Source organism: Sycon ciliatum, chromosome 8, assembly GCF_964019385.1.
Source record: "Sycon ciliatum chromosome 8, ocSycCili1.1, whole genome shotgun sequence".
Taxonomy (NCBI): domain Eukaryota; kingdom Metazoa; phylum Porifera; class Calcarea; order Leucosolenida; family Sycettidae; genus Sycon; species Sycon ciliatum.
This window is the reverse complement of record NC_088650.1, coordinates 2416107-2441795: the sequence shown is the minus strand read 5'-3', so window position 1 is coordinate 2441795 and position 25689 is coordinate 2416107. Positions and strand designations below refer to the sequence as shown.

General features: G+C 49.5%; 1 protein-coding gene across 2 annotated transcripts; it reads left to right on the top strand.

Annotated features, from left to right (window-relative positions):
- Positions 1-12397: 12397 nt before the first annotated feature.
- On the top strand, positions 12398-24550 carry LOC135823895 (uncharacterized). Of its 2 annotated transcripts, none has more exons than XM_065336768.1 (7): positions 12398-12486; positions 16331-18459; positions 18941-18989; positions 19657-19774; positions 20384-20475; positions 23067-23398; positions 23795-24550. In XM_065336768.1, exons 1-6 carry the CDS (start codon positions 12459-12461, stop codon positions 23393-23395), a joined length of 2745 nt encoding a protein of 914 aa, XP_065192840.1. In that variant the 5' UTR covers positions 12398-12458; the 3' UTR covers positions 23396-23398; positions 23795-24550. The 2 variants fall into 2 exon arrangements, with proteins under 2 accessions (XP_065192840.1, XP_065192839.1); XM_065336767.1 differs by having other exon boundaries at positions 19654-19774.
- Positions 24551-25689: the final 1139 nt, after the last annotated feature.

The window sequence follows — 25689 nt, the reverse complement described above, 5'->3', positions numbered from 1 at the left end:
TGAGTGACTGAATTTTAGGGTTCACGGCTTGCCACTAAAGGCACCCGTCACGTGCGCCTCCATTTTGGATTATGGACGCGCGCTACAGGCCGCGACAGCGCCTATCGAAGTAAAAAATATCAACTCTAAGTCTAGCCGGAGAGCGTAATTTTTAAATTTTTCCTTGGCTTCAGAGTTCAGTGGCTTCACTTCACTCGGGCTTTGCATTTTTGCTTTGGTTTTTCTGACTGACCTGGACTTGATGATGGCGGCGGTGGCGGTCTTGGCGAAAGATCCAGTTCCATCTGAGACACTCTGTCGTCTTTTCTTATCTGCTGAGGTTCTGGCAAAGCGCAGCTGCATCGAACCTGACTAGATGTAGCTGCACGCATCTTTGTTTTCCCTGCAAATCTCGATCTGTTGCTCTTCTTGCTGTTTGGCCGCTGATGCCAAGGAAGAAAATATTCTTCCTGTAAAGAGGCCGAAACTGAGCAAGGGCACATCAAGATATGTAGGGTATACAAAGAAAAAGAAATGTCATGGTCATTTCAGCAGCTCACGACAGCCAACACGCTCCATCGTGTCGGGATTGGAAGTATCCAGCACGGCTGTTCCGAGCGCTGCTGCTCTTGTTATTATTCTTCTTCAGAAATTCTGCACACCTTGTTGGCCAAAGTACGCGCGCGCGCGTGCACAGAAAATAGATGCGCTGAGCCGTTTCTTGTTCGATTTTGACAAATAATGGCTTGTTGTTTTGCTCTCGACCTTGGCTATCCTTTTACCGTTCAATATTTTGCGGAAACGCAACGACTCCCCCTGTTTTTTTAGCCGAACTTTGGCCAAAGTTACTGGAAAACCCGGAACTCGTTTGAAAAAATACGAACGGTGGAAGTCTTGGAACGTCTTTCGTGCGTGTGGATTCAAAAATTCAGGCAGTTTGAGCCAACCGTAATGAATCCCGTAGAGTTGAAAGTGAGTGATATTGATGGGAAAATGCGATTTAAGCACTGACCGATTGTGTGGTACAGTATATGCACGCGCCTGTCACGTGCATGATGTAGCTGGCGACGCTAGCATGCCAATCCGTGAACCCTAAATTTAGATGTACTGTGTGTCTACAGTAAACATTACAGCGTGTCGTACATTTGATTGGTTGAACTATGCAGTGACTAGGTGTCACGTGAGTCACGTGAGGTGCACCTCCCACCATCATGTCCTACATTTGGACAGCTGTCCATGAGATCAAGAGTACATAAACACGAGAGAGTGTAACTCCGCTTGGTCTGGCCATGGCGGAATGTTTCATTTTGTTGACTTTTCTGGAGATGATGAGTCATACCGTACGAGGCATGTACTACGAGTCTGTGGGCGCGTGAGCTTGTACAGTTTTCGTTAGGGGTTGTCGCAAAAGTTTTTTTGTCGTCTCTGAAACGAGAGCATCATTCGTTTTGGAGTGGGAGAGGGGGGGATGCGGGTGTGAGCCAAAATCACAACTCGACCGACACTGTACATTGTACTTGTACATGCATGCGATTATCGTCGTCCAGCATAGCAAGCTGCGTTCGTTTCAGAGTGGGGGGAGGGGTCCGAGTACGAAATAACGATATTGCCTCCATGGTCCTAGCCAACCTGAGATTGAACGGGGGGGGGGGGGGGCTGGGAAAACTATTAGGGACCATTAGCAAGCCGTGAAACGTCAACAGGAACGAGTTCATCGGAACGCACGTGAAACACGATGTGATTGAGAATTAGCTTCTCGCGTTCACAACCCGTCTACGCGAGTCGGCTGCTTTCCAGTTTCAAACAGTTTTCTGATATTTTTACTGGCAATTATTTTTGCGAACTTTTTCTTGAGAACAATTCTCAGCCTGACTGACTTTTACCCGAATGAAAGTGAAAGAAACCCCATGACAGCCACATCGCCGATGGATGGGTGCAGCAAAGGGTTGTGTTCACGAGGTCCATGCCAAAACATAAATGAACGAGCAAGCTGAAGTTTGTCTTGAACAAGCATAAATGTTGGCACTGTGGTTACCCTCGATCCTGTTCTGTGTCATGTTAGTAACGGATATGGCAAAATCAATGGTCCTACTGGTTGTTTGGTACGTTTCGCCATCGTATTTATTCCAACAAGAATGGGTGAGGCATTTTTCGAAATTTGAAGAAAATCGCAAAGACCAAACGAGGCGCGATTTACGGTGCTATTCTCCGCTTCATGGTTGAATTCGCACGTACTTGACTAAAACCCACTTGTTGCGGTCATGGCGAGTAGACCCCTCCGAACTCGTCAAACACGAGTATGTTTCGCGTGGTCAGGCCGGGACTCTAACCCAGCTCCCCTTCGCGTTGCAGTTTCACGGCTTGCTAATGGTCCCTATCACATAGCATTGGCGGGTTTACGGGGGGGGGGGGGGGGGGGGGGGGGGGGGGGGGCACGCTCCCACCCCCTTCAAAACATTTCGACCTGGGTTTGAAAAAACACCAGGCTGCTACATGCACCATGTGCACAGGCGGTAGACTCTACGCGGTGGGAAGCAGCGTCCAAAACCGGTTGCACAGACCGTCGGTGTGTGAGCGGCATTGATTGCACTGCGAAAGAAATGATCGACTCTGTACGAGCTCTATACTTTTGTACAGATTCCAGGACGCGCTCGATGCGTCTTGAGAAAGGCGTGCAGTGATGTGCTGAACGCAGCGCTGCCCAAGTGGGACAAAAACAAAGCTTGTGATCGTCAAGCGCCTCTTTTCGCAACGTTGTACAACGATGTTTGGAGGATGATCCCCTCCAGATTCGAATCGCGAATTGGTGGACTTGAAGACTTTTCTGCGAAGTCTCAGCGACATCCATGGACCAAAGAAGACAAGCTCTGGCCAGCAGAGCCTTGATGGATTTTTACAAAGCGTTCTTGCGACGGCGCAATTCCTGTTCCAACAGGAAACAGCGGGAGTGATCAAGTCGTTGCCAGTCCAGTTCGGAGCAGACTGACTTTCCGCCGGACGCGGAGGTGCCAGTACCTGTTGTCAGTGAGCAGCCAAAACATGATGAAGAACAGCATGATATGCTCCAATAAAAATTGGGCAAGGATGTACTGTACAAGTAACATGACTGATGATTGTACAATGTACAGTAGGTATCGGTTATAGCGCGGGTGTTTGAAAAACGACTTTCTATTCTTATTTCAGATACTTCTTACTCGCGATAAGTCAAGTGTTACATATCAGATACATGTGCGCAGATACAGGATGGTCATCATACATACAACGTATCTCTGCTGTGCATGCGGGTGTTTATAGTCCCATACGCTTGCCATGTGGCTATGCAGCATGAGATACATGACAAGAACAGTTGAACCTGGAGCACTACAATGCAATGCGAGTCGGAGCAGAACTGCATTGGACAGATGTTATTACTACACTCATCTACAGGCGATACACTTTGTACCAATCTGGTATGTTTTGCTACACAAAGTCCATTCTTAGGACCGATATAATTATTCTACAATGCGATAACATTGCTTGTACTTCCTCCGCGTCATTAAAATTGTCACTGCGCACATCGCAATGTTTGTGACTTGGCTCGTCTTCCTTAGACTGTCGGAATCGCTGTTTTCTGTGTTCGAGCATTGGTGCGACCCTTCCTGCGCAATGTCTACTTGTTACTGAAGCCGTGGTGGTCTCGGACTTTGTCGGAGCTCTTTTCCGCACCAAGCAAATTCATCGCGCTCCGCACTCTTCCGCCCCAGAGCGCATATCGTTTTTCTGGAGTTCGTGCCGTCCCATATCGTTCGCGTGGGTATTGATCAAGACTGCAAGCTCGGGTATAAGAATCCTGGTATCTCTCCTGAATACGAAATGCTGAAGTTGACGATGGCAAGAACAAAGTGTTCTCAAATTCCTAAAATGCGCTACTTGTGTCGCATGTTGCTACGAAGGTAGCAGGTCTGAAAACACCAACACAATTAGCGAAGCGCTTGCCAAGGAAAGAAGGTGCGGAACTACTTACTCTATCCCGCTGGAAGGTCGTTACAGTGTACTTGAAAAATGCTAGCTTGCCTTCATTGCCTGCCACCTGGCGGGATGGATCGCTTGAAAACGAAGTTTCTTTACCTGAATTTGAACGCACGTCTTGTTCAGCACATTGTTGAGTGCTGAAGGGCCTGCCCCAAACTCTGATGAAGACGTCGACCTAACCTGCAAGTGCAGCGAAGCGGGAGGCCACAAACTAAAGCTTGGTCCGTCGACAATGCTCTGCCTCAATTCTAGCTGATTTTTTTTCCCTTCGAGAGGACAAAATAAATTTGAAAAATCGCTCTGGGAAGCGACAATTTTAATGACGCGGAAGAAGTAAGAATAAATGTTCACTTGAAAGTTGAACCCATGTTATGATTATGAAAATATGAGAGGTCATTCTTGTAAGTAGTATATTCTTTTACACGACCACGCTATAACCGATACGCACTGTAGTAACTGAGCATGAGATACTTTAATCTGTATAGTGTAGGTCTGGAAGAAATACCTGGCATGTAATCATTTTGTAATGTTGGATAGCTAGGTGCGTGACATACATCATTACAGTCATGTGCACCATGTCATCTCCCCCGGCCACGACCCCCTCAGCCAAATCCTGGACACGCCACTGCATCATGGTTGTGGATATATGGGGGGGGGGGATGAATGCAGCCATTGACCTAAACTATATCCTATTCTGTGCACCAAGCGCTAAATTTGGTGCCGGCCGGCTTTGTAGGGTACCACTGCATTTGATCAACCAGATGCCAAGTGCATTTGATAATTGGGACCATTTGCAAGCCGTGAAACTGCAAGACGAATGAGGAAACTGTGTTAGAATCCCATCCTGACCACACGAAGCACACTGGTGTTTGATGAGTTCGGAGGGGTCTATTCGTCATGACCACAACGAGTGTTTTTTTTTATTATTCCAGCGCGTGCGATTTCAACAAGGATACGGAGAATGCACAGTAAACTGCGCCTCTTTTTGTGACTTTTCTCAAATTTCCAAATGTTTCATGCACTCCTGTTGGAATAAAGTATGATGGTGAATATGCAGTGTACGAAGGCAAGGCACTTTCTCACTAGACAAGTGATGTTTGCTAATACTTGGTCCGCAAATCACAATTGGCGCTTATCTTCGCACTAGATTTTTCGGTGTTCTGCCTGTGTCACACCGCATGGAACCACCGATTCACCATCCGAACATAACCATAGACCATTGCATCCGACAACATGGCAGCACAAACCACCACAGAAGTTGTGATCGGTTCGTTTGAATTTTTTGACTGGAGCTGCCACCGACGAACACTTCCGTCACCGCAATAAAAGGCTGCAACCTCCGCTCCAGTCCGTAAAACAGGTCAGGATGTTCACACTTCAAAGCGATGGCGAATATAGTTTCTGCCTGCTTCCAGCTGTCTGGTAGCAAGGATGGTTTTCCGCGGGGAGGTATAGAAAAGCTGAAAAAGCGCATCGCTAGCTTGAATTTGAGTACTCACACTGTACAGCGTCTAGTGAAGAGTTGTCACCAACAAATCACCGACGAAGAAACTACAGATCATATCGACATCTCCAGAATACGAGACCAATCCGGCGGACACACTCTGAAGCTCACAGACGACCTGGAAAAGGAGCTGATCAAAATAAACACCAACTCCTGAAGGAAACTCTCGTTAGCCAGTGCAGGCTAATTTTTATTTTTCAAGGAAACCCTTCGAAAATGGTACCAATCGATTCAGCATGGCATTTTCATTCCTCCTGCAAAGTTTCAGCTGATTTGGAGTCATGACAAGGACGCAGTGGCGATTTGAAGATCGAAAAACTTCACTTCTGTTTGTCAAGAAGAAAGACCATATCGCACACAAATCATACAACCCGTGTGGCACAATGATTTTTGAACGAAGTTGATCCGCGGACCCCGTGCTTCGCGCATGCACGCATGCATACTGCACAGTACAGAGGCTTTTTTGAACGCAGATATGTAGTTCTTCGTCTTCTTCGAAATGTCTTCCGAATGCGTGGTGCTGGTGTTGTTCTCAGCTTCGTCAAGGCAGAATGCAGCTGCATGTGATGCTCCTGTGTGTTCATGCATGTTCTCTTTTTGCGTCTCGACATTGTAGCGTCCAGACTCAGCTCGACTGGAGAAGATTGAGGAGACTTTGCTTTGATCCACATGGAAAATCGATGAAATTTGGTAATTATCGTCGGGCGCTAAAAAGCGCTGGGGAGCATGGGGCTAAAACTTCGTAGCAGTCATCCCTACCATGACAGGCATCGACTGGTATATGTTCCATTCTGTTCCCAACCACTACGGGTCGCCTGCGAAGCTTTCTTCTTCGCCGATTCTCGGACAGATCGTACGTCTTCGCACTGTATCTCTCGTCTCCCTCAACGGATCAAAACACGGTTTTCGCCAGGACGAACACAAACCCCCAGATTTCGCGGCGGCAACATCTTCGAGTAGGGAAAAGCTAGCAGCTAACCAGGAATCACCAAAAAACACGTGTAATACTCAGTGTGAATTGCGACAGCTGTCATTGTGCCGTCGCACCATGCATGTACCATGCACAGGAATGGAACACGGATGAGTCGTTTTATTACGACAGCCTGCACTGGCTACTCTCGTGCAAACGACTTGCAGGGATCTCACAGAAAAGAGCTACGCCTGCTCTAGAGTCAGTGTGACACTGGTGCAAGACGTTAGGTGCAGTAGGCACAGGTGCTACATTAAGCAGAAGCTATCACTGCACTACAAGCACCAGCAGCTTGCGTGGGTGCTGATCAGTAAGTACGACAAGTGCAAGAGGCGATATGAAAACTGACAGTGATGTGGTGTTGCCTTTTTCTTTCAAACAAAGGCATTATTGAGACGAACGGGGATAACACATACAGCCACCACACGGGTACTCTCACTTACCTTCTGAGCGGCAAGTAGACAGGCACGACAGGTGACTGGCTTTGAGCGTGAAGTGGAACAAGCTATGAAACGTTCAGCATATGTCTGGATTGAATGTTTTGAGCTCATCCTCCAGCGACGATAGTGGCGAGGAGGACGTGTAACTTGCTAGGATTTTCGGCTGAGTTGCTTTCTGACATGTAAAGTATCATGTACATAGCGTTTTCTGATCGTGGCATGCTTCAAATATTTGTATTTTTGTTTTGCGACAAGAGTGAAGATAAGTGCCAATTTTAACTTGGCGGATCAAGTAGGCCATTCACACGACGTCCAAACTCAAATTTATCGTACATTTCCAAGGATATTAATTTTACTCGCATACGATAAACTTGGACACACGCTTACAACTGATTTTTGAACTTGGCCGGGGTCCTTGTGTTCACGATTATACTTTGCACACGAGCAAAAGTGCCGGTGTTGAAAGTGCACGCTGCAAATGTAGTGTGTGGGATATTTTTTCAAACGGGAATTTAAGAATTAAAAACCCAAGCCCACGGGTACACACCCAGGTCTGCGGGCATACCTCTGCATACGCACACACACACACACACACACACACACACACACACACACACACACACACACACACACACACACACATACACACACACACACATTCATGTGCACAAACATACTTGCAGACACTCCCACGCCCCGTCTGTGCGTACAACGACGTAATCACGCACGCACTCACAAGCAATCAACACATAGGTTTGGGGGTTGCCATGACTTCAATTTGATTAAAGATTTTAAATAGAATAGTATTTGATGTTAGACCAGAGGGCGTACAAATGGCCGACGTGGCCAGCAACCTGTCCGCTGCATGATTATAGCCCGACCAAGGGCGCATGATTATAGCCCGACCCAGGGCGCATGATTAAAGCCCGACCCAGGGCGCATGATTATAGCCCGACAAAGGGCGCATGATTATAGCCCGACCGAGGGCGCATGACTATAGCCCGACCGAGGGCGCATGATTATAGCCCGACCGAGGGCGCATGATTATAGCCCGACCGAGGGCGCATGATTATAGCCCGACCGAGGGCGCATGATTATAGCCCGACCGAGGGCGCATGACTGAGTATAGCCCGATCGAGGGCGCATGACTATAGCCCGACCGAGGGCGCATGACTATAGCCCGACCGAGGGCGCATGACTATAGCCCGACCGAGGGCGCATGACTAGAGCCCGACCGAGGGCGCATGACTATAGCCCGACCGAGGGCGCATGACTATAGCCCGACCGAGGGCGCTTGACTATAGCCCGACCGAGGGCGCATGACTATAGCCCGACCGAGGGCGCATGACTATAGTCCGACCGAGGGCGCATGACTATAGCCCGACCGAGGGCGCATGACTATAGCCCGACCGAGGGCGCATGACTATAGCCCGACCGAGGGCGCATGACTATAGCCCGACCGAGGGCGCATGACTATAGCCCGACCGAAGGCGCATGATAATAGCCCGACCGAGGGCGCATGATTATAGCCCGACCGAGGGCGCATGGCTATAGACCCACCGAGGGCGCATGATTATAGACCCACCGAGGGCGCATGGTTATAGACCGACCGAGGGCGCATGATTATAGCCCAACCGAGGGCGCATGATTATAGCCCCACCGAGGGCGCATGATTATAGCCCCACCGAGGGCGCATGATTATAGCCCCACCGAGGGCGCATGATTATAGCATAGACCGACCGAGGGCGCATGGCTATAGCCCCACCGAGGGCGCATGGTTATAGCCTCACCGAGGGCGCATGATTATAGCCCGACCGAGGGCGCATGATTATAGCCCGACCGAGGGTTCAAGAATATGCGTAAAGCCCAATCGAGGGCGTGTGAACGGCCGCCGAGGCCAGCAACCTGCCTACCGAAGCCTAAAGCATACCGCCCAACCGAGGGTGCACAACGGCCATCGAGCCAATAGCCTGCCCACCGAGGGCTAAAGCAAACTTCCCGCCAAGGGATAAAGCGTAGTACCCACCGAGGGCCAAAGCATGCTGCCCACCATGGGCCGATTTTATACTGCCCACCGAGGGCTAAATCATACTGCCTATTGAGCAAATGAATAGCCACCGAGGCCGACAACCTGCCCGCCAAGGGAAAAGCATACTGCCCCTAGGGCCGAAATTATACTGCCCATTGAGGGCGAACGAACGACTACCGAGGCCAAGAACTCACACAACTGCCTGGCATTAGGCGTCACACCACACGCATACGATATGATGCCCGCTTGCACCCAAAAAAGTGATAAACCTAGAAGGCATGGCACCCCCACTACGGAAGGTGTATTTGTACCCTCAGCATTATACCTATGCATAATCATATGATGCCGCCGCTACCTCATCAATTGCTCTGACCAGGGTACACGGTACCGGCTAGCAAAGCAGTATAAACTGTGGCTTTCAGAGTATCCACGAGAACTCTCTCGCCTCTTACACATCCGTATATTCTCTTCCTACACAGGCATATAACCTCATACAAGCTCGAAAAGAACGCTCATACACACACACCACCACCACGCACACACCTTCATAAGCACGCACCAGCGTTCTCTCGACCGCCTCGCATTCATGTGACAGAGAATAGATGCCCGTAGACCACCACAAGCTGCTCGTGTGAGCCCACTTACTGGCCCGATCGTCGCCAACACCGCATACAGCGTGTCGGCCTAGAAAAGCACATACCGTACCAGCGAACAGGCCATCTTGCCCCGCCCTGATGGCTGCTTTCGCCTTAGCCACTCTAGCAGTAGCCACAAACTCTCACCACCTGCACTTCTGCACCCCATCCATCACTTCACACAATAACATACGCGCCTGCCACATGCACATCCACATATGTACAGCACGCAGCACACGTCCATATCCTCACCACTGCCATACCTGCGGACTACGCACTCACACTGCTCTGAGATGCTGGCGTGGGCCCACATACCAATCACTAGCACTGATACTGGCCTGGGAAAGCGCAAACGTTGGCCATCAGTTCCAGGTTAGCTCATTCTATTGGCTACTAGCCTGCCCGGCGCTGAGCCATGCATAATGCGCCTCCAGATCACATCTGGTGCGTATGCACGTGCAAGCTGGGGATCCAAGCCATAGAGCACTTTCCTCCTGCCCGATTTATCTTGGTGGGACGCGTGGCGGTTGTTGGTGAAAACTTGCACAACATTGTCAGCGAGCCTTTGAGCACATTGCGTTTGTTGGCCAAGTTTCCCCAAAAAGAGAAGGGCCCAGGTAACACTGAACGAGGCGACGGTAGTAGACTGATGGTCAATCCAGGACAGGGTGGATTGCCCACGCTATCAGCCAGCATACTGCAGTCCTGGCGAGGCAATGTTATGTGCATAGCGTCAAGATGTACAGCGTCTTATCACCATATTCAGGTGCGATCTCACTCTCGGCCAGCAAACCATAGAGTTGGCGCGGGCGGCCACCACGCGAATGAATAGTTAATGACATGCTGAATGCAAACAAAACTAGACTCCCGAACAAAGCGTCGACCAGCGAGTGCAGAGGCCGGTAGTGACTGCGGAGCAAATGGAAGCACAAGCCGTAATGCACTGATCGGGCCTCAAAAGGAGCAGGCAGGCATTTTTTTGTTCAAGATATGCCTGACAGAAAGATTAGCACGGCAGGCACAGATACGTCGGCATGAATGCGTGCGTGCACACGGCAACCATGACTTGCCCCCGGCGGGGCAAGGGTAGGTAGTGAGTAACGACCGACCATATCAACAGAAAGCAATTTGCTGCCGCTATTCGATGTCACCCACAGGCGACAGTGGTGTCAGAACCTGCGGGGCAGGGTGCACCAAAGCACCTTGTAGTGGGTTGTCAGAATTCAGAGGCATTGAAAACTGCTTTCCGTTGGTTACGTGGTACGTCGAATGTTCCTCACCGCACGCCCGCGCAGCAGCTGGGGCGTCTCGTCCCCTCGGCGGTAGCAACAGCTGCTCTGCCAACAGTGATCCGATGGACAAGTATCATCCCGACTGATAAATGGTCTTCCGGATGATCAGCTACGCTATCAAGTCTGCTCTGGAGACGCGGGGTGAATTCGGAACTGCCACCGAGATTTCTGATAACGGTGGCCACGATTTCTAACGAACTGCTCTGGCCAAATTGCCAAGCGCAACGTTTGCGCAACTCGCGAACCGTGACATTACAATGATTCCCACGCGGTATGGCCCGCATAGCGGATGGGCCATCTCGTCCGCCCAGCAGTGACAACCGCTGCTCTTTCAACACTGATACGACGAACCCGTACGGTCCTGAACGACAACTGGGGTTAGGATGATGATGATAATGGGCGCGGCATAACTGCTCCACTAGTAACAGGGGAAAATGTGTAGCCACTCCCATGCCAAACTCAAAGTCGTATCCGCACGGCCCAGTTGATAAATGGATAGGGCTTCGCCTGTCGCTCTGTTGCCAGAGTTGGAGGTAAATGCAAGCACTATGCTGAACGTGCTGTGTACAATGGACACTTGGAAATCACTGCGACGACAACCAGCTGCAGTGAATTATTCCAGTTTGCACCTTGTCTTGAGTATCTTGGCGACTTGTGGCTTTAGTAAGTGAGTTGAGTTTGATATCTACTACTGTGATACTGGACACTGGATACTGTAAGTCTACAAATTATCAGCACGTTTTAAATTTCAGCATCCGCAGGCCAAAATCCTTTTCGGCCCCATTAAAATTCAGCCTATACAGCTCCTGCCTGTATATCCTGTCATACTGTATAATGCATGTCACAATTTCAAACAAATCCATCCTGACAACTCTCAGCTCGATAGGCTCATCAGGGCCACTTCCATGTCCTTTTCAAACTCTCCTATCATGCCTTGGAAACGCCAGAACAACTCGATCTAGCATTCTTTGTCAGCTTCTTGCTCAAACTCAACCGATTTTGACAATTCTTACTGCTCTGAAAAGCTGAGGTCCATGCACTTTTTTATGCCCATCCCGCGTGCCCCGCGCTTAATTGAAATGCCCTGGTATTTTCCAAAAAAATACAAGGTCTGAAACCAGAAAATTCGCGCTTACTCTGTGCCGTGAGTTCCTTGTTCATCTCGTTGCCTCTACTGCTCTAGGTTCATCTTTGTCCTGTCATTTTTGTTCTGTCATTTTTGTTCTGTCATTTTTGTGAGGAAAAACCAACATCTATCCTGTATATCACAGTTCATTTCACCATGGTAGTAGAAGCCACACCGACATTTATTTTGGGGGGGGATTACGAGTGCTTAAATTGCGGCTTATGTTCCGGAAAATACGATACGGAACTAAGGAAGAGAGAGAGAGAGACAGAGAGAGAGAGAGAGAGAGAGAGAGAGAGAGAGAGAGAGAGAGAGAGAGAGAGAGAGAGAGAGAGAGGGAGAGAGGGAGAGAGAGAGAGAGAGAGAGAGAGAGAGAGAGAGAGAGAGAGAGAGGGAGAGAGGGAGAGAGGGAGAGAGAGAGCATGTTAAACAAATATGTGTGATTTGTGCCTCTGTTTTTTTCTGACTCTCTATGAAGGAGGCCAAGCAGCTGCAAGCAGGTAAGTGACAAATCAATTCTCAAACTTCTTTTCCGCCAAAAAGTTACGAATGACCAGTGATGCACACGAATAGTCGAATAGTAATAAAGTTCGTTTGAAGAGCTGTACAATCATGTTCTATGTGTGGCATGCATGCTAGTTTTGTACGAGTACATGTGGACCCTGCGCTAACGGCAGTAGAGCTAGGGCCGCTGCTACAGATTACAGTACAGCGGTTACCGTACGTGTACTTGACGACGAATCCAGCCTGTGTGAGCGTGCGCCAAACAGTTAGTAGTAGTAACAATACAGTGCCGGCACTGTAGTACAGTTGCAAAGGACACGTGTAGTTGTACGAGTACAGTGCGTGCACTGTACTGTTGCGAAGTGGGAACCCATAATGCCTTCTTCTTTACTACTTTAGTTCGGTCCAACTCACCCCTCTCTTTCACGTTGAAGAACCGCCTGGACATCCAGTTTCTTTTTTGTGATGGCTTCTGGCACAGCTGGTCGTAGCAGCTCCGTTTAGGAGCACTCCGAGAAAGTTGATGGAGGCGCAAACATTGAATGCAAACTCTGCGAGACGAAGCTCGAGTTCAATGGCTCGGCTACGAGCTCAATGCGGGATAATCTTCCCCGACGGCATGTTACTTGCTCGACGGCTGTAGCTGCCACGGATGCGAAGGTGTCCCAGGCGAAAAGCGCAGACGCAATGCAGAAGTTTCTGGGCCGTCAACAATTTCAACGAATACTAGAATATTCGTTCGTTGCCAGATTTGGTATTTGATAGAGTATTCGTTCTTGAAAACTGGGTTAGTGTGCATCACTGGTTGGAATACTATTTAGCATCCAATCCCTCACATATTCACACTCAGTCAGGGCAACAAGGACTGGCTTTGGAGACAATGTGTTACTTCGAGTAAATGGTCTCGTAATGCAAGAGCTCGAAGAGCTGGCAAGCAATGCTAGGCCGCTAGCAGCAAATTGCTCATGATGAGCAGCAACTAACGAAGCAAATGTCCAGTTGGAAGCAATAGAGCTGTATGTCCCCAAGTAGTACCATTAGCATGAAGATATGATGGCAGGGTTCTAGCCAGGTCAAAATAGTAGGAGGGGGGGGGGGGGGGGGGGCATGGGAAACAGTTACCCCGTAACCAATTTTTGCATTTTCCGAATTTGTCTTGCCATGCAAAATTCAATGTGCGGGGCAAACCCCCGACTTCACAACAGACAAATGTGCCTTTATGAACCCTCCAGTAGTGACTATCCACTACACGTTTCGTTGAATGGCATCAAAAAAGCCCGAGGGTAAATAGCAGTGTTGCAGCGAATATTCGAATAATTGAATATCTTGTTTTTTTTGCGCTGCACAGAATATTCGAACGTGCGAGTCAGAAGTCGAATGTTCGAAATGCTACACTTTGTGTACAGCTTTCCGTACAAAGGCTAAATTCGCTCATCGCAGCACGCTCGCTGCGTTCTTGCATCGTAGAATGTGCAACAGTCACTGCAATTGAGCAGCAAACGACATCGTCAACATATTGTCGCTTACCGCTAATGCTGCCCAGTTTGACTTACGCGCCGTTTGTAGCTTGCACCTTCGCAAGAAATACTTATCTTCTTCTTCGTAGTTTGTAGCAGTTCCTGGTTAGTTTCGAATCGTATCAGTCCGCTTTGCTTAGTTTCGAGTCGGTAGAAATCCGTGATGTCGGATCGTAAAGCTAGCTCCGTGTGGGAGAGTTTGAGAGACTTGAGACTTCTGTTTCCTTCGCAAGTCCACAAAATAGTTAATCCTGCGCATGGAACCCGAGGATGTCGTCTTCTTCCGCTCCGAAGTATATTAGGGTCTTCCTTCGATACATCGTTGACGATCCATTTTAGGAGACTCAGTGCAACATGGAATCCAAACTGAAACGAATAAATTTTCATGTACTTGCAACAAAGAGTTACATCCAGAACAGTCCAGTCTACCGAGGAGAACTTTGTATTTTTTTGTCGCGGAATTCAAATCGCGTTTTCTCGACTTTTCCACAAAAGCTGTGGTCATGTCTTAGCACGCGCTGGCTCAAATAAACAAGGAAGCATAGTGTGCTGAAATGGGCTCGTCTGTATGGGTAGAATAGTAGAATATTCGTTCGTACTGTGGATATTTGTTAGAATATTCGTTCGTGATTTGCTATTCTTTGCAACATTGGTAAATAGTGATTATTGGGTGAACAGGGCACATTTTAGTGCTCTTTTATTGCTTGTTTTTTGGATGAATTGGGCGCAGCATCCGGTGCGAAAAGTGGTACAAGCATGGTGGTACTGGTGGTACCGTGTGTGACGCCCCTGGACTCTAAAACCCAGTGCTTCAACTGTAGCAACACCATAACAGGTGTCTCCTGTCTGCCAATATTCTGGTGATGGAGTGGTTATTGTGCGGGAAGCAATGCCTTTCAGACACACCGTAAAATCGGGACTCAAGCGGGCTTTCTCATAATACGAGTGCATGCAGTGAAGATGCACTCTCACTTATTTTGCATTCCTGTTGCCTGTACTGTATGATTTCTTGTTAGTAATACAAAATAAACAACAAACTGTAAATCAGTGGCGGATCCAGGGGGGGGGGGGGGGGGCTCCGGGGGTTCCATGGAACCCCCTAAATTTTGCAAAGTGTGCGGCTGAGAAATATCGAAAAATATCATTGTGCACAAAAGGACGTCCGTCCGATCAGATTCACAGTCAGTGCAGTCACTGAGTCAAGGAGCGCGTGCGGTAGATCGATACTGACAGTCTGTACGGATAGTAGTCTGTACTGGTGTTCATGTCCGTGATTTACAAACGGACACTGTTGTGTAGACAACATTGGGTGGCTGTTTCCTTTTTGATCTTTCGAAACGATCCAAACTAATTACTTGCCTCCATTGGCGCTGTCATTCACTGCTGCTCGGGATGGGTGTGGTGTGGTCAGTATTCCTTGGACAAGTTTTTTGCAGAAGAGAAAAGATGTTCCGAGTACTGAAACTCTTCAACGATCTTCGAACCGTACACGTAGAGTTCAAGCTCCTCAGAAGATGAGGGCTCCGACATCCAAGCAAAGTCAGTAATCTCTACCTGCTGCAGCATGCAGTAGTGACTAGTTGTTCCTCCGCAGGAACGGAGTGCTGCGCCAGCGATGTGTTTTAGATGACATTGAAAGGATTGTACAATAATTATTGTCGACACTGTTTCGCTGTTGTTGTTTCTGTCACTGAAGTGAAGACGATGCTCTTGTCCTGTGACTATAGAGCATTTCGCATCGTAAAATGCCAAAAATTTCCGAAAGTACAAATGGACAGGGAAAGTAACTTATAGTTGTCATTTCGGCATTCCTGGCTCTCAACGTACCCATGGCTTGCATATTCGATCTTTACAAGAAGTTGAAAGGGTCTTCAAGCCCTCACTGAACCGCTGTGCCAGTCGATTGCATACATGTATATGATTATGTGTCCGTACTAAAAAATATACAATGTAGGGTAAGCAGCAGCATTTGGCCCTGTACAGCTTTTCCATCGTCCACCGCACCACAACTGCGCTCCGACTCAGTTTCCAGCGGTGTGTGGTAGACGGGGTGCTCTGGCGGTACTTTACGGTACTAAGTATGTCCGTAGTGTGTTTTAAAAGCATGCGATTGCCACTAACACAATCGGATTGTCGTTATTACAACTTACTGTCAACCGCACAACTTCAAAACAATCTGATTCCATAATATTTTCAATTATTTTGGCTGTTCAATTTTGGTTCAACCGGAACCCCCTGTAGAGATCTCTGGATCCGCCCCTGTAAATGTCACCTGCAGTTACACAACATTTTTGATGTGTGCTGTGTTTATCGTTGTGCCCAGGAGATACTGCTGTTCTGCCAAGTATCAGTGAACTCGAAGCAGCAGAGCAGGAGGCAGCCCGGTTGGGCGGTACGACCGTCATCCATTTCCTGCACGTGGTCATACTTGGAGCGGCACGCGTTGGAAAGACCAGCTTGCTGAAGGCGTTGCTTGAGAAGATGCACAATGAGAATGAACTCAGCACACCCGGCATGCGCACGTCCTACGCAACTACAAACATCTCTGATGACTGTCGATTCATCGAATGCCCAGACATGCCAGATGCTCTGAGTCGACTCTACGTCATCACCATGATGTGCAAACCATCCACTTCGAATCATCCCCAAGACAAAGAGACAACACAAGATGACAGAGAGAGAGCCCCAGCAGGAGAGGATCCTGTGGCTGGGACCCATGCAGGACCTATGGAGGACAGCAGTAGCAGCAGCAGCAGGAGCAGCAGCAACGGGCCAGCAATGCGCGAGGAAATCCACGAGACCATCACAGGATTTCTCAACGCAGACCGGGTAAAGTACATCTCTGACCGGGCCAACACGCCCAACTATACCGTCATCACATTCCGCGACCTTGGAGGGCAGCAAGTCTACCAATCCGTACAGCCCCTCTTCATGGCCAAAAACACAGCCTTCATTGCCACATACAACTCTTCTCTGGATCTTCTAGAGACCCTTCCCAAGTTCGATGAATTTCAGGTCAGCCGGGAAGAATGTATCGAGCGGGCCACTCTACCGGCCAATGCGACTCGCCTAGACCAGCTGCTCGGCTGGCTCGACATGCTGCTGCTGAATGCGAAAGCTGACAGCAGCACAGACCAGAGTGCTGCAGATGATGTGTTTGTAGTGGGGTGTCAGAGTGACAGGTGGAACAAAACCGATTTGCCTGATCCTTGTAAGCTACTTCAAGAGAAGATAAAAGGTACGCGGTACCAGAACCTTGTCTGGAACGACACTTCGCACTTCAAAATCGACAACACCAGATCCACTGGAAGTGCAGGACAAGCAGATGAGCTGCAGCGATTGAGAGAGGCCATCATCGACCGCTGCCAGAAGAGCCAACGTAACATCCCTGTTCCATGGCTCCGATTCTGCATATCCATACACACGCTCAAGCAGGAGGTCACTTGGCCTTGGATTTCCTTCAAGGAGGCAAAGTTCATAGCGAAGCAAGTCAAGGCTGTTCCACATGACTGCAGTGACCGGCAAATACAGCTGCTGCTGAAGTACTGCCACGAAGCAGGCCACCTGGCGTACTTCCCAACTTTCAAGCTGAAAGACACGGTCATCCTGGAGCCCCAGTTCATCCTGGACTGTGTCAATGCCTTTGTCTACATGAAGCCTGACCGAGACATCACAGTGCACGAAGCGCGGTGCTATCGTTCTGGGTTCATGACGGAGTCCCTGGCACGCAAAGCTCTCAACAAGATGTTCGAGGGTCAGTCTTACTGCGACCATGCTAAGGCGTGGCAAGCAGTCAGAGCAAGCAGTGATGGGTTCAAGCTCATTTTTGAAATCCTAGAATGGCTCTCAGTCCTGGTAATTGTGCAGGATGAGAGGTCTGCTGAGCACGAGTTTATTGTACCTGCAGTCGTCCTGGAGATGGGCACGGACCCGCAAACGCCTTGTTCCTGTGCCTATGTGTCCGTGAAGCACACAAACCGAGATGAGTTGATGCACTTTCCTGTGTTCCTGTATTGGCAATGCGTGGTGGAGGTGCTGCTTAAGTCACACAAGCGCTCGGCTGCCACACTGTCACGGTGCAGCGTTCGCCTTCGCTGGAACAGAGATTGGCCGTGGCTGCACCTGCACTATACACGCTACGGCTTACAAGTGTACGTCGAGTGCAAGGGCCGACACGGCGGTAGCGGAAAGTCTACGCTGGATGAAGTCCGGGCAATCGTGCTCACAGTGGTACGGAAGTGGGGCCTGCAGGTCGAAGTGATCAGCACATTGCCATGCCCCTGCGGAGAAACATCGGGCGAGGAGTGTTTACAGCATGGCTTATCTACGTGCTGTGCGCACGCCTTGGACGCTTCCACCCTAGTGGCTGAAGACTACCCACTGTGTACACGTTCAAATCCGGATATACAGATGATCCGTGAGCAGGCCATGTTCTGGCTGGGCCTTGACCAGGTGAGAAACTTGACCTGATTGAATTCCCGCAGCTATGCAAAAGACGTTACGTTAGTAGCGCCTGCCGCTAGCTTTGGTTCATATGTTCTTGTGGGGAGGGGGGGGGGGGCACGAACCATGAGACAAGTTCCACCAGGCCTTGTTGTAATTCTGTTTATCTCTGTTCAGGACGAGTATTCTTCACACACAAAGTTGCACCATGTCTCTATTTTCTTAAAACTTGCCACGTATTCCCGTCATGTTAATGAGGAGATAACCATTTTGAGCCTACTCTGACTTCAGCGATTATGGCTTGTGCATGTGCGTGTTTGCATGCATGTGTGCTTTTGCTCGTGTGTATTTACATGTATGTGTGTGTGTGTGTGTGTGTGTGCATGCGCGTGCGGGTGTGCGTGTGTGTGTGTGTGTGTGCGGGTGTGTGTGTGTGCGTGTGGGCTTGGGCATGTGCTTGCATGTACTTGGTCTCTTGCAATACCTACAGGATGCATGTGGAAAGCTGTGTGACCCGAGTTCGGCCTCTCTTCCTTCAGGTTAGTTGGATGCACAATACAAACAGATCTGGTACTTCCAAATGATGTTTTGCATGATGGCCGCATTCGCATTCAACCTTTAGTCGCAAGGAAACCGGTACGCTATTCTATTTTTGTTTTGAGGTAGCTATTCCCGTTCGGGTATTGAACACGGCATGAGCACAGGACCATATCTGCTGTGGATAGAATGTAAAATTTGAGCCTCTTCTCACCGCAAGCTGGTGTTTGATCCCAGCCAACACTGCAGTTCTGACTCTGTTTTGGGCCCTGGACAACTGACATTACATTGTCATAGAATTGCTATGGGGTCGCTGTCATATTTTGTCGCCCTGAAGCGAACATCGTCCGTGGCAGAGGAGGAGGAGGGTGGGAGGTCGAAAAGTCGTAACTTGCTCAACAATGCACTACGTGTACATGCACTTGATTTATGGTGTCCAGCATTGCAAACTGTGTTCATTTTGGAGGCGTGAGGGGTCCGTCCGAGTACGAAATGAACCATGTTTGTTTCAGTGGCGACAATAAACTTCTGCAACAAACCGTGTGTGCGTGCCCACCTGTGTGTGTACATGTATACATTGCATCTGCATGTGTGTGTGTGTGCGTGTGTGTGTGCGTGTGCATCTCTCTTGGCCACTCCAATGGCATGCCGTCTGTTTCCTTGCAGCAGAAGCCTGCGCCAGTGTGGGGAGTAGAAGTGGTGGTCAAGGTGCTGGTGGAAGCGGTCATCACAGCGCTGGTGGAAGCGGTGTTCACGACGCTGAATTCATGTCACTTGGTGCCATTGGGTTAGTAAAGGCTTTCCTCGCAGGTTTATATAAATAGGTCAAATACGTTGCCTTGGAGCGGATCAATCAGCCGCTTTCATTAACGAAGCGTTCAGGGTGATGGAAACACTGACAACACGCTGCCTGCACATTTTGTGAGGGGGGGGGGGGCTTTTTGATCACAAAATGCTGCATTGCATTTCAAGACTCCACATTCCACCGAGGTGGGATTCTACTGTCCACGGGGGAGGGGGGGGGGGGCTCTACTGTCCACTGGGAGGGGGGGGGGATCAGGCACTGTGCACTGGGGGGGGGGGGGGGGGGAAGGGGCTCTACTGTCCACGGGGAGGGGGGGGGGGGAGGGGCTCTCCTGTCCACGGGGGGTGGGGGGGAGGGGGGCAGGCACTCTACTGTCCACTGGGGGGGGGGGGGGGCTCTACTGTCCATTGGGGGGTGGGGTGGGGGGGGGGGGCAGGCACTCTACTGTCCACGGGGGGGGGGGGGGGGGGGGCACTCTACCGTGTCCACCGAGGGAGGCTCTACTGTTACGGCCCTACCTAGAACGTGGACCTCTTTCTATTTTTTTGGTTTTTTGTGCTGTTTTGTTCTGTATACCACTCTGCACTGCAGTGGAAAGACACTTGATCAGATTGCCAACCGGCATGCGTTTGTTAGCTCGATTGAACCGTTCATCGGTGGAGAGGAGAAAGGCGACGAGAGAGGTTGGTTGCTTTTGGACACCGTGATTCATGTGTATTTCAATGATGCCGGGTGGTGAATATATTTTCTCCAGCAAGGATACGGCAGAGTTTTAGTCGTGTGTATGTAGTGAATTATGAGTAAACGTAGTTTGAAGTAGTTCGAGAGTCAACCTTATTATCTGGGAGTGTAGGAGCCGTTCGATTGCGGGCCATTTTCGGAAAAAAATGAGCGTGAGGCGGGTGGACTAAATTTCCTTTGTATTTGAACATTCTCGGTGACGTCCAAGTATACTAATTTTGTGGTTCAACCAGTAGCATCACCAGTAGCACATTCAGCAGCAGCAGCAGTAGCAGCATCACCGGTACCACCTTCAGCAGCATCAGCAGCAGCAGCAGCACCTTCACCAGCATCAGCAGCAGTAGCAGCATCACCAGTCAGTGGCGGATTTAGAGGGGGGCGAAGGGGGCACGTGCCCCCCCCCCCTTCAGAAGCGCCGACCGACTTTTTTTTTTACTGATCTCGATCGAAACCGAGCTCGCGCGCACTTCCTTCAGAAGCGCCGACCGACTTTTTTTTTTACTGATCTCGATCGAAACCGAGCTCGCGCGCACTTCCTGTGTAGATGACAAGGCCCAGTCGCTGTACTGCATGCACTGTACACATTCATGCACTGGTTCACCGGGTCCGTAGATCGATACGCGGTACGCGTGTACTGAACTTGTGAACTGTCAACTCTCGTCGCGTCGATCTGTATTCCGCGATCCGCGATCCGTGCGCACCAGAACTACGGTTTTGGTCTAGTACTGCACTGTACTCGTAGTACGAAAACAAAGACGGTACAAGTGCAAGTACACAGTCCAAAACTTCGCATGGCAATGCGTAGATTTTCCTGCCCTTGCCTTGCAAACTTCACTTGCCTTGGCGTTCCAGAACCTCGTTGTTGTTTTACAGCAGTTCGAAAATGAAGAGAAGGAAGCAACTTGTTTGATTCGCTGCCACCTGCGAAGGAAGCGAGGACAGCTGCTAGTGGATGTGCCGCTCGTGAGGATGTTGTAAATGTCGTAGAGTCTAGTCCCCCCACGGAGCAGATCGCAGCGTCGTCAGCCGAGGACATGGATTGTCAGAATGCAGTTGAACTGGAAGTGATGGAGGACGATGACAGTTCGAACCAACAAGTTATCACCGAGTCTCCAGTTGTCGGTGAGAGTGAGAGTCGTACTTTGAGTGGTAGTGTACAAGTCGAAGAGACACCGCCAGCTGCATTAGCTGCTGCTGCTGTGACTGGCCTGGAGACGAATGACATTGGAGATCTGGCGTCTACAGCGTCAACTCTCGCTCCTGATGTCAAGCTTCGGCTTGTTCATCATCGCACTCCGGGTCCAGACGTCGTAGTGCCCATACATTTACATGTTCGAGTATCACAAAAGTCATTGTAAAAGTAAACTTGTTCCATTAAGCCTGTAGTGTGCCCCCCCCCCCTCCCTTGTTTCGGATCCTGCATCCGCCACTGCCAGTAGCACCTTCACCAGCATCAGCAGTAGCACCTTCATCAGCATCAGCAGCAGTAGCACTAGCAGTGGCAACTTCAGCTGCAGCAGTATCACCAGTAGCAGCTGCAACAGCAGCACCAGGATCCCCTACAGTGGAAATAGCTGTAAACACAATAGGGTTCTTCACATTCAACACCCAACAGGGGCTATGGGATTCTACGAGATTCTACGGAATTCCGTTCATCTGTACACCATGCATTATGCTTATACAGTATGTGTATGTGTATGCTGACAAGTCCACAAAGGCTGAAACAGTTCTGTCCGTAGATTGGGTATGTGTATGTTAGATACAGTGTGTGGTGTGTATAAAAGTATACATGGCATACTGAAATGGAGCCACATGCATGTAGCACAACAGTGATTTAGATGCCAAGAATCCTTGCCAGGTTAGCCATTGCCATGGTATAAGCGTACAGTCAGACCTCGCATAACCGCACACGTCCGTTTTCCACAAAAATATCCGGATAGGCGAGGGAACCGGATAATCGAACACACATACTGTATGTAAGCATGGCATATGCTGTAATTGGTAACCAACAATTTTCTTCCGGATGGCGAGGGATCCGGATAAGCGAGGTCTGACTGTACTTAGATGAACCACTGATGATGTACAGGTCCAGACTGGAGTGATGCACATCGACACTCTAGAACCTGCTGCCTGTGTTTAAGGTGATTGACACGACGGCAGTGAATCCCACCGGGAAGTAAAGCACGTGATCCCGAGAGCTTGCCGTGGTACGGGAAAAACGAAATTCAATTCACATGGCAGGATGCACGTACAGTACCTGTAGTACAAAACAGAGCATGGAATGTCACGGTATGCATTTCTACCCCCAGCCCCCAGTCCCCTCATGGCACCGGGACTGTACCGGGATAGCCGGCGGGATACGTTCGCGCCAAGATATGAGTATATGTGACTGAATCTCCATGGCAGCATCACACACGGGATGAATCCTGCCGTCGTGTAAATCGCCTCTTTAAAACCTAACGTGTACGGCAGGTCATACAATTATCACTTTTTTTGTATGTTCATGTTTTTATCTCATGTATATCTTGCTTAGATGAGGACGAGGAGTCATTCGGCGACCCATTCAAACAAAGTGCCTTTATAACCGCTATTTCGCCTTGGTTGAGCAAATTACCAGCGGCAAAATTTCGCAATTTTGCGCAAGTGGCCGGGTTCTTCGTCGATCTGCAGCAGGTAGAAGACTTGAAGAGGATTGAGAAACAAGATGGAAGGCACCCTCACAACGAAGAGTTGGTCAACATTGTACGCAGCGAGGAACAGGCCGGCTACATCAAGCTGGTGAAGGTCATCAAACGCTGGGGTAAATATCCCGACAAGGTCGACAAGATGAACCAGCTTCTGCCACGGCGGGCTCGTGTGTAAACGGTAGGTTGCGTTGATTTCTTGCACTACCTGAATTCCGAATAAGTCATTGAAACACAGATCTCCTGTTTGGCTGCGATGCTGTGTTTCTCTGTTTACTGATATGTACCATATTTTGCGGAGTGTTAGCCGCACCTTAAAACACCTGAAACTGTTTACAATTGTGTGCATGAGTGTGGATTTAGGTGTTTGTGTATATGTGACAGTGTGTGTGTGTGTGTGAATGAGTGTGAATTCAGGTGTTTTGTGTGTGTGTGTGTGTGTGTGTGTGTGTGTGTGTGTGTGTGTGTGTGTGTGTGTACATAATAATGTATGCATCCCATCTATTTTGGCTCCGGTGTATACTATTATGTGACCGTCTTCGTGGCTGTGCGGTATTCTCTGTTTGCTCCATCACAGATTGACGTTTCAAACAATTCACGCAGCAAGTGCTGGTACTGTTCTCTCTCTCTCTCTCTCTCTCTCTCTCTCTCTCTCTCTCTCTCTCTCTCTCTCTCTCTCTCTCTCTCTCTCTCTCTCTCTCTCTCTCTCTCTCTCTCTCTCTCTCTCTCTCTCTCTCTCTCTCTCTCTCTCTCTCTCTCTCTCTCTCTCTCTCTCTCTCTCTCTCTCTCTCTCTCTCTCTCTCTCTCTCTCTCTCTCTCTCTCTCTCTCTCTCTCCGTGGTGTGTTCTCTATCCTACTGACTGGCTATGTTATCCATCAAATCCATTCCTCCATTCTTCCTTGGTCATATCTGCCAATGTTTAGCAACATTATGTTATTCTTGATCACTACCCCACTAAATATACGTAAATGAAATAGTCTAGTATGTTAGACAGTAGAGACAGCAAATTGTAGAGGACCACACCAGGTTACTACGCCCGTTGCAGAATTACTACTTATAGTCATGCAGATACATGAAACATTTCCTTTGAATTTTATGAATACATATAATGGAATATTATCATTCGGCCGGAGTCCTCAACCTCATTTGGCCGAGGAGGTTTGAATATTTTTAGAGATATATTTCAAGTTACTCTTTATTTCTACATTCCAGTCACTTATAGATATACAAACTCATTCCAGCAGCTGATGTAATACTCTAGGTTACTCTACCCTGTATGAGCCCATGATGAGAAGGGAACGAAAACGTTTGGTTCAGAAAATCTTCCATTTATTCTTCTAGACTGGTGTGGACAGCGTACAGATCATGCATAGTCGGATTTGGCAGCTGGTTCGTGTGTTTGTGTGTGCACGTGCGCGCGTGCCTAGGAGACTGCATAGTCGGATTTGGCAGCTGGTTCGTGTGTTTGCGTGTGCACGTGCGCGCGTGCCTAGGAGACTGCTAAGTCGGATTCGGTAGCTGGTTTGTGTGTGCACGTGCGCGCGTGCCTAGGAGACTGCATAGTCGGATTCGGCAGCTGGTTCGTGTGTTTGTGTGTGCACGTACACGCTTGCCTAGGAGACTGCATAGTCGGATTCGGCAGCTGGTTCGTTTGTTTGCGTGTGCACGTGCGCGCGTGCCTAGGAGACTGCATAGTCGGGTTCGGCAGCTGGTTCGTGTGTTTGTGTGTGCACGTGCGCACGTGCCTAGGAGACTGCATAGTCGGATTCGGCAGCTGGTTTGTGTGTGCACGTGCATGCTTGCCTAGGAGACTGCATAGTCGAATTCGGCAGCTGGTTCGTGTGTTTGCGTGTGCACGTGCGCGCGTGTCTAGGAGACTGCATAGTCGGATTCGGCAGCTGGTTCGTGTGTTTGCGTGTACACGTTCGCGTGTGCCTAGGAGACTGCATAGTCGAATTGGGCAGCTGGTTCGTGTGTTTGTGTGTGCGCGTGCCTAGGGGACTGCATAGTCGAATTCGGCAGCTGGTTCGTGTGCACGTGCGCGCGTGCCTAGGAGACTGCATAGTCGAATTTGGCAGCTGGTTCGTGTGTTTGTGTGTACACGTTCGCGCGTGCCTAGGAGACTGCATAGTCGAATTCGGCAGCTGGTTCGTGTGTTTGCGTGTGTACGTGCGCGCGTGCCTAGGAGACTGCATAGTCGGATTCGGCAGCTGGTTCGTGTGTTTGTGTGTGCGCGTGCGCGCGTGCCTAGGAGACTGCATAGTCGAATTCGGCAGCTGGTTCGTGTGTTTGCGTGTGCACGTGCGCGCGTGCCTAGGAGACTGCATAGTCGGATTCGGCAGCTGGTTTGTGTGTTTGTGTGTGCACGTGCGCGTGCGCGCGTGCCTAGGATATTGCATACTAGTACTAGTACTAGTAGTAGCCGGCAGCCGGTTTGTGTGTGCGTGTATGCATGCATGTGTGGGACATCT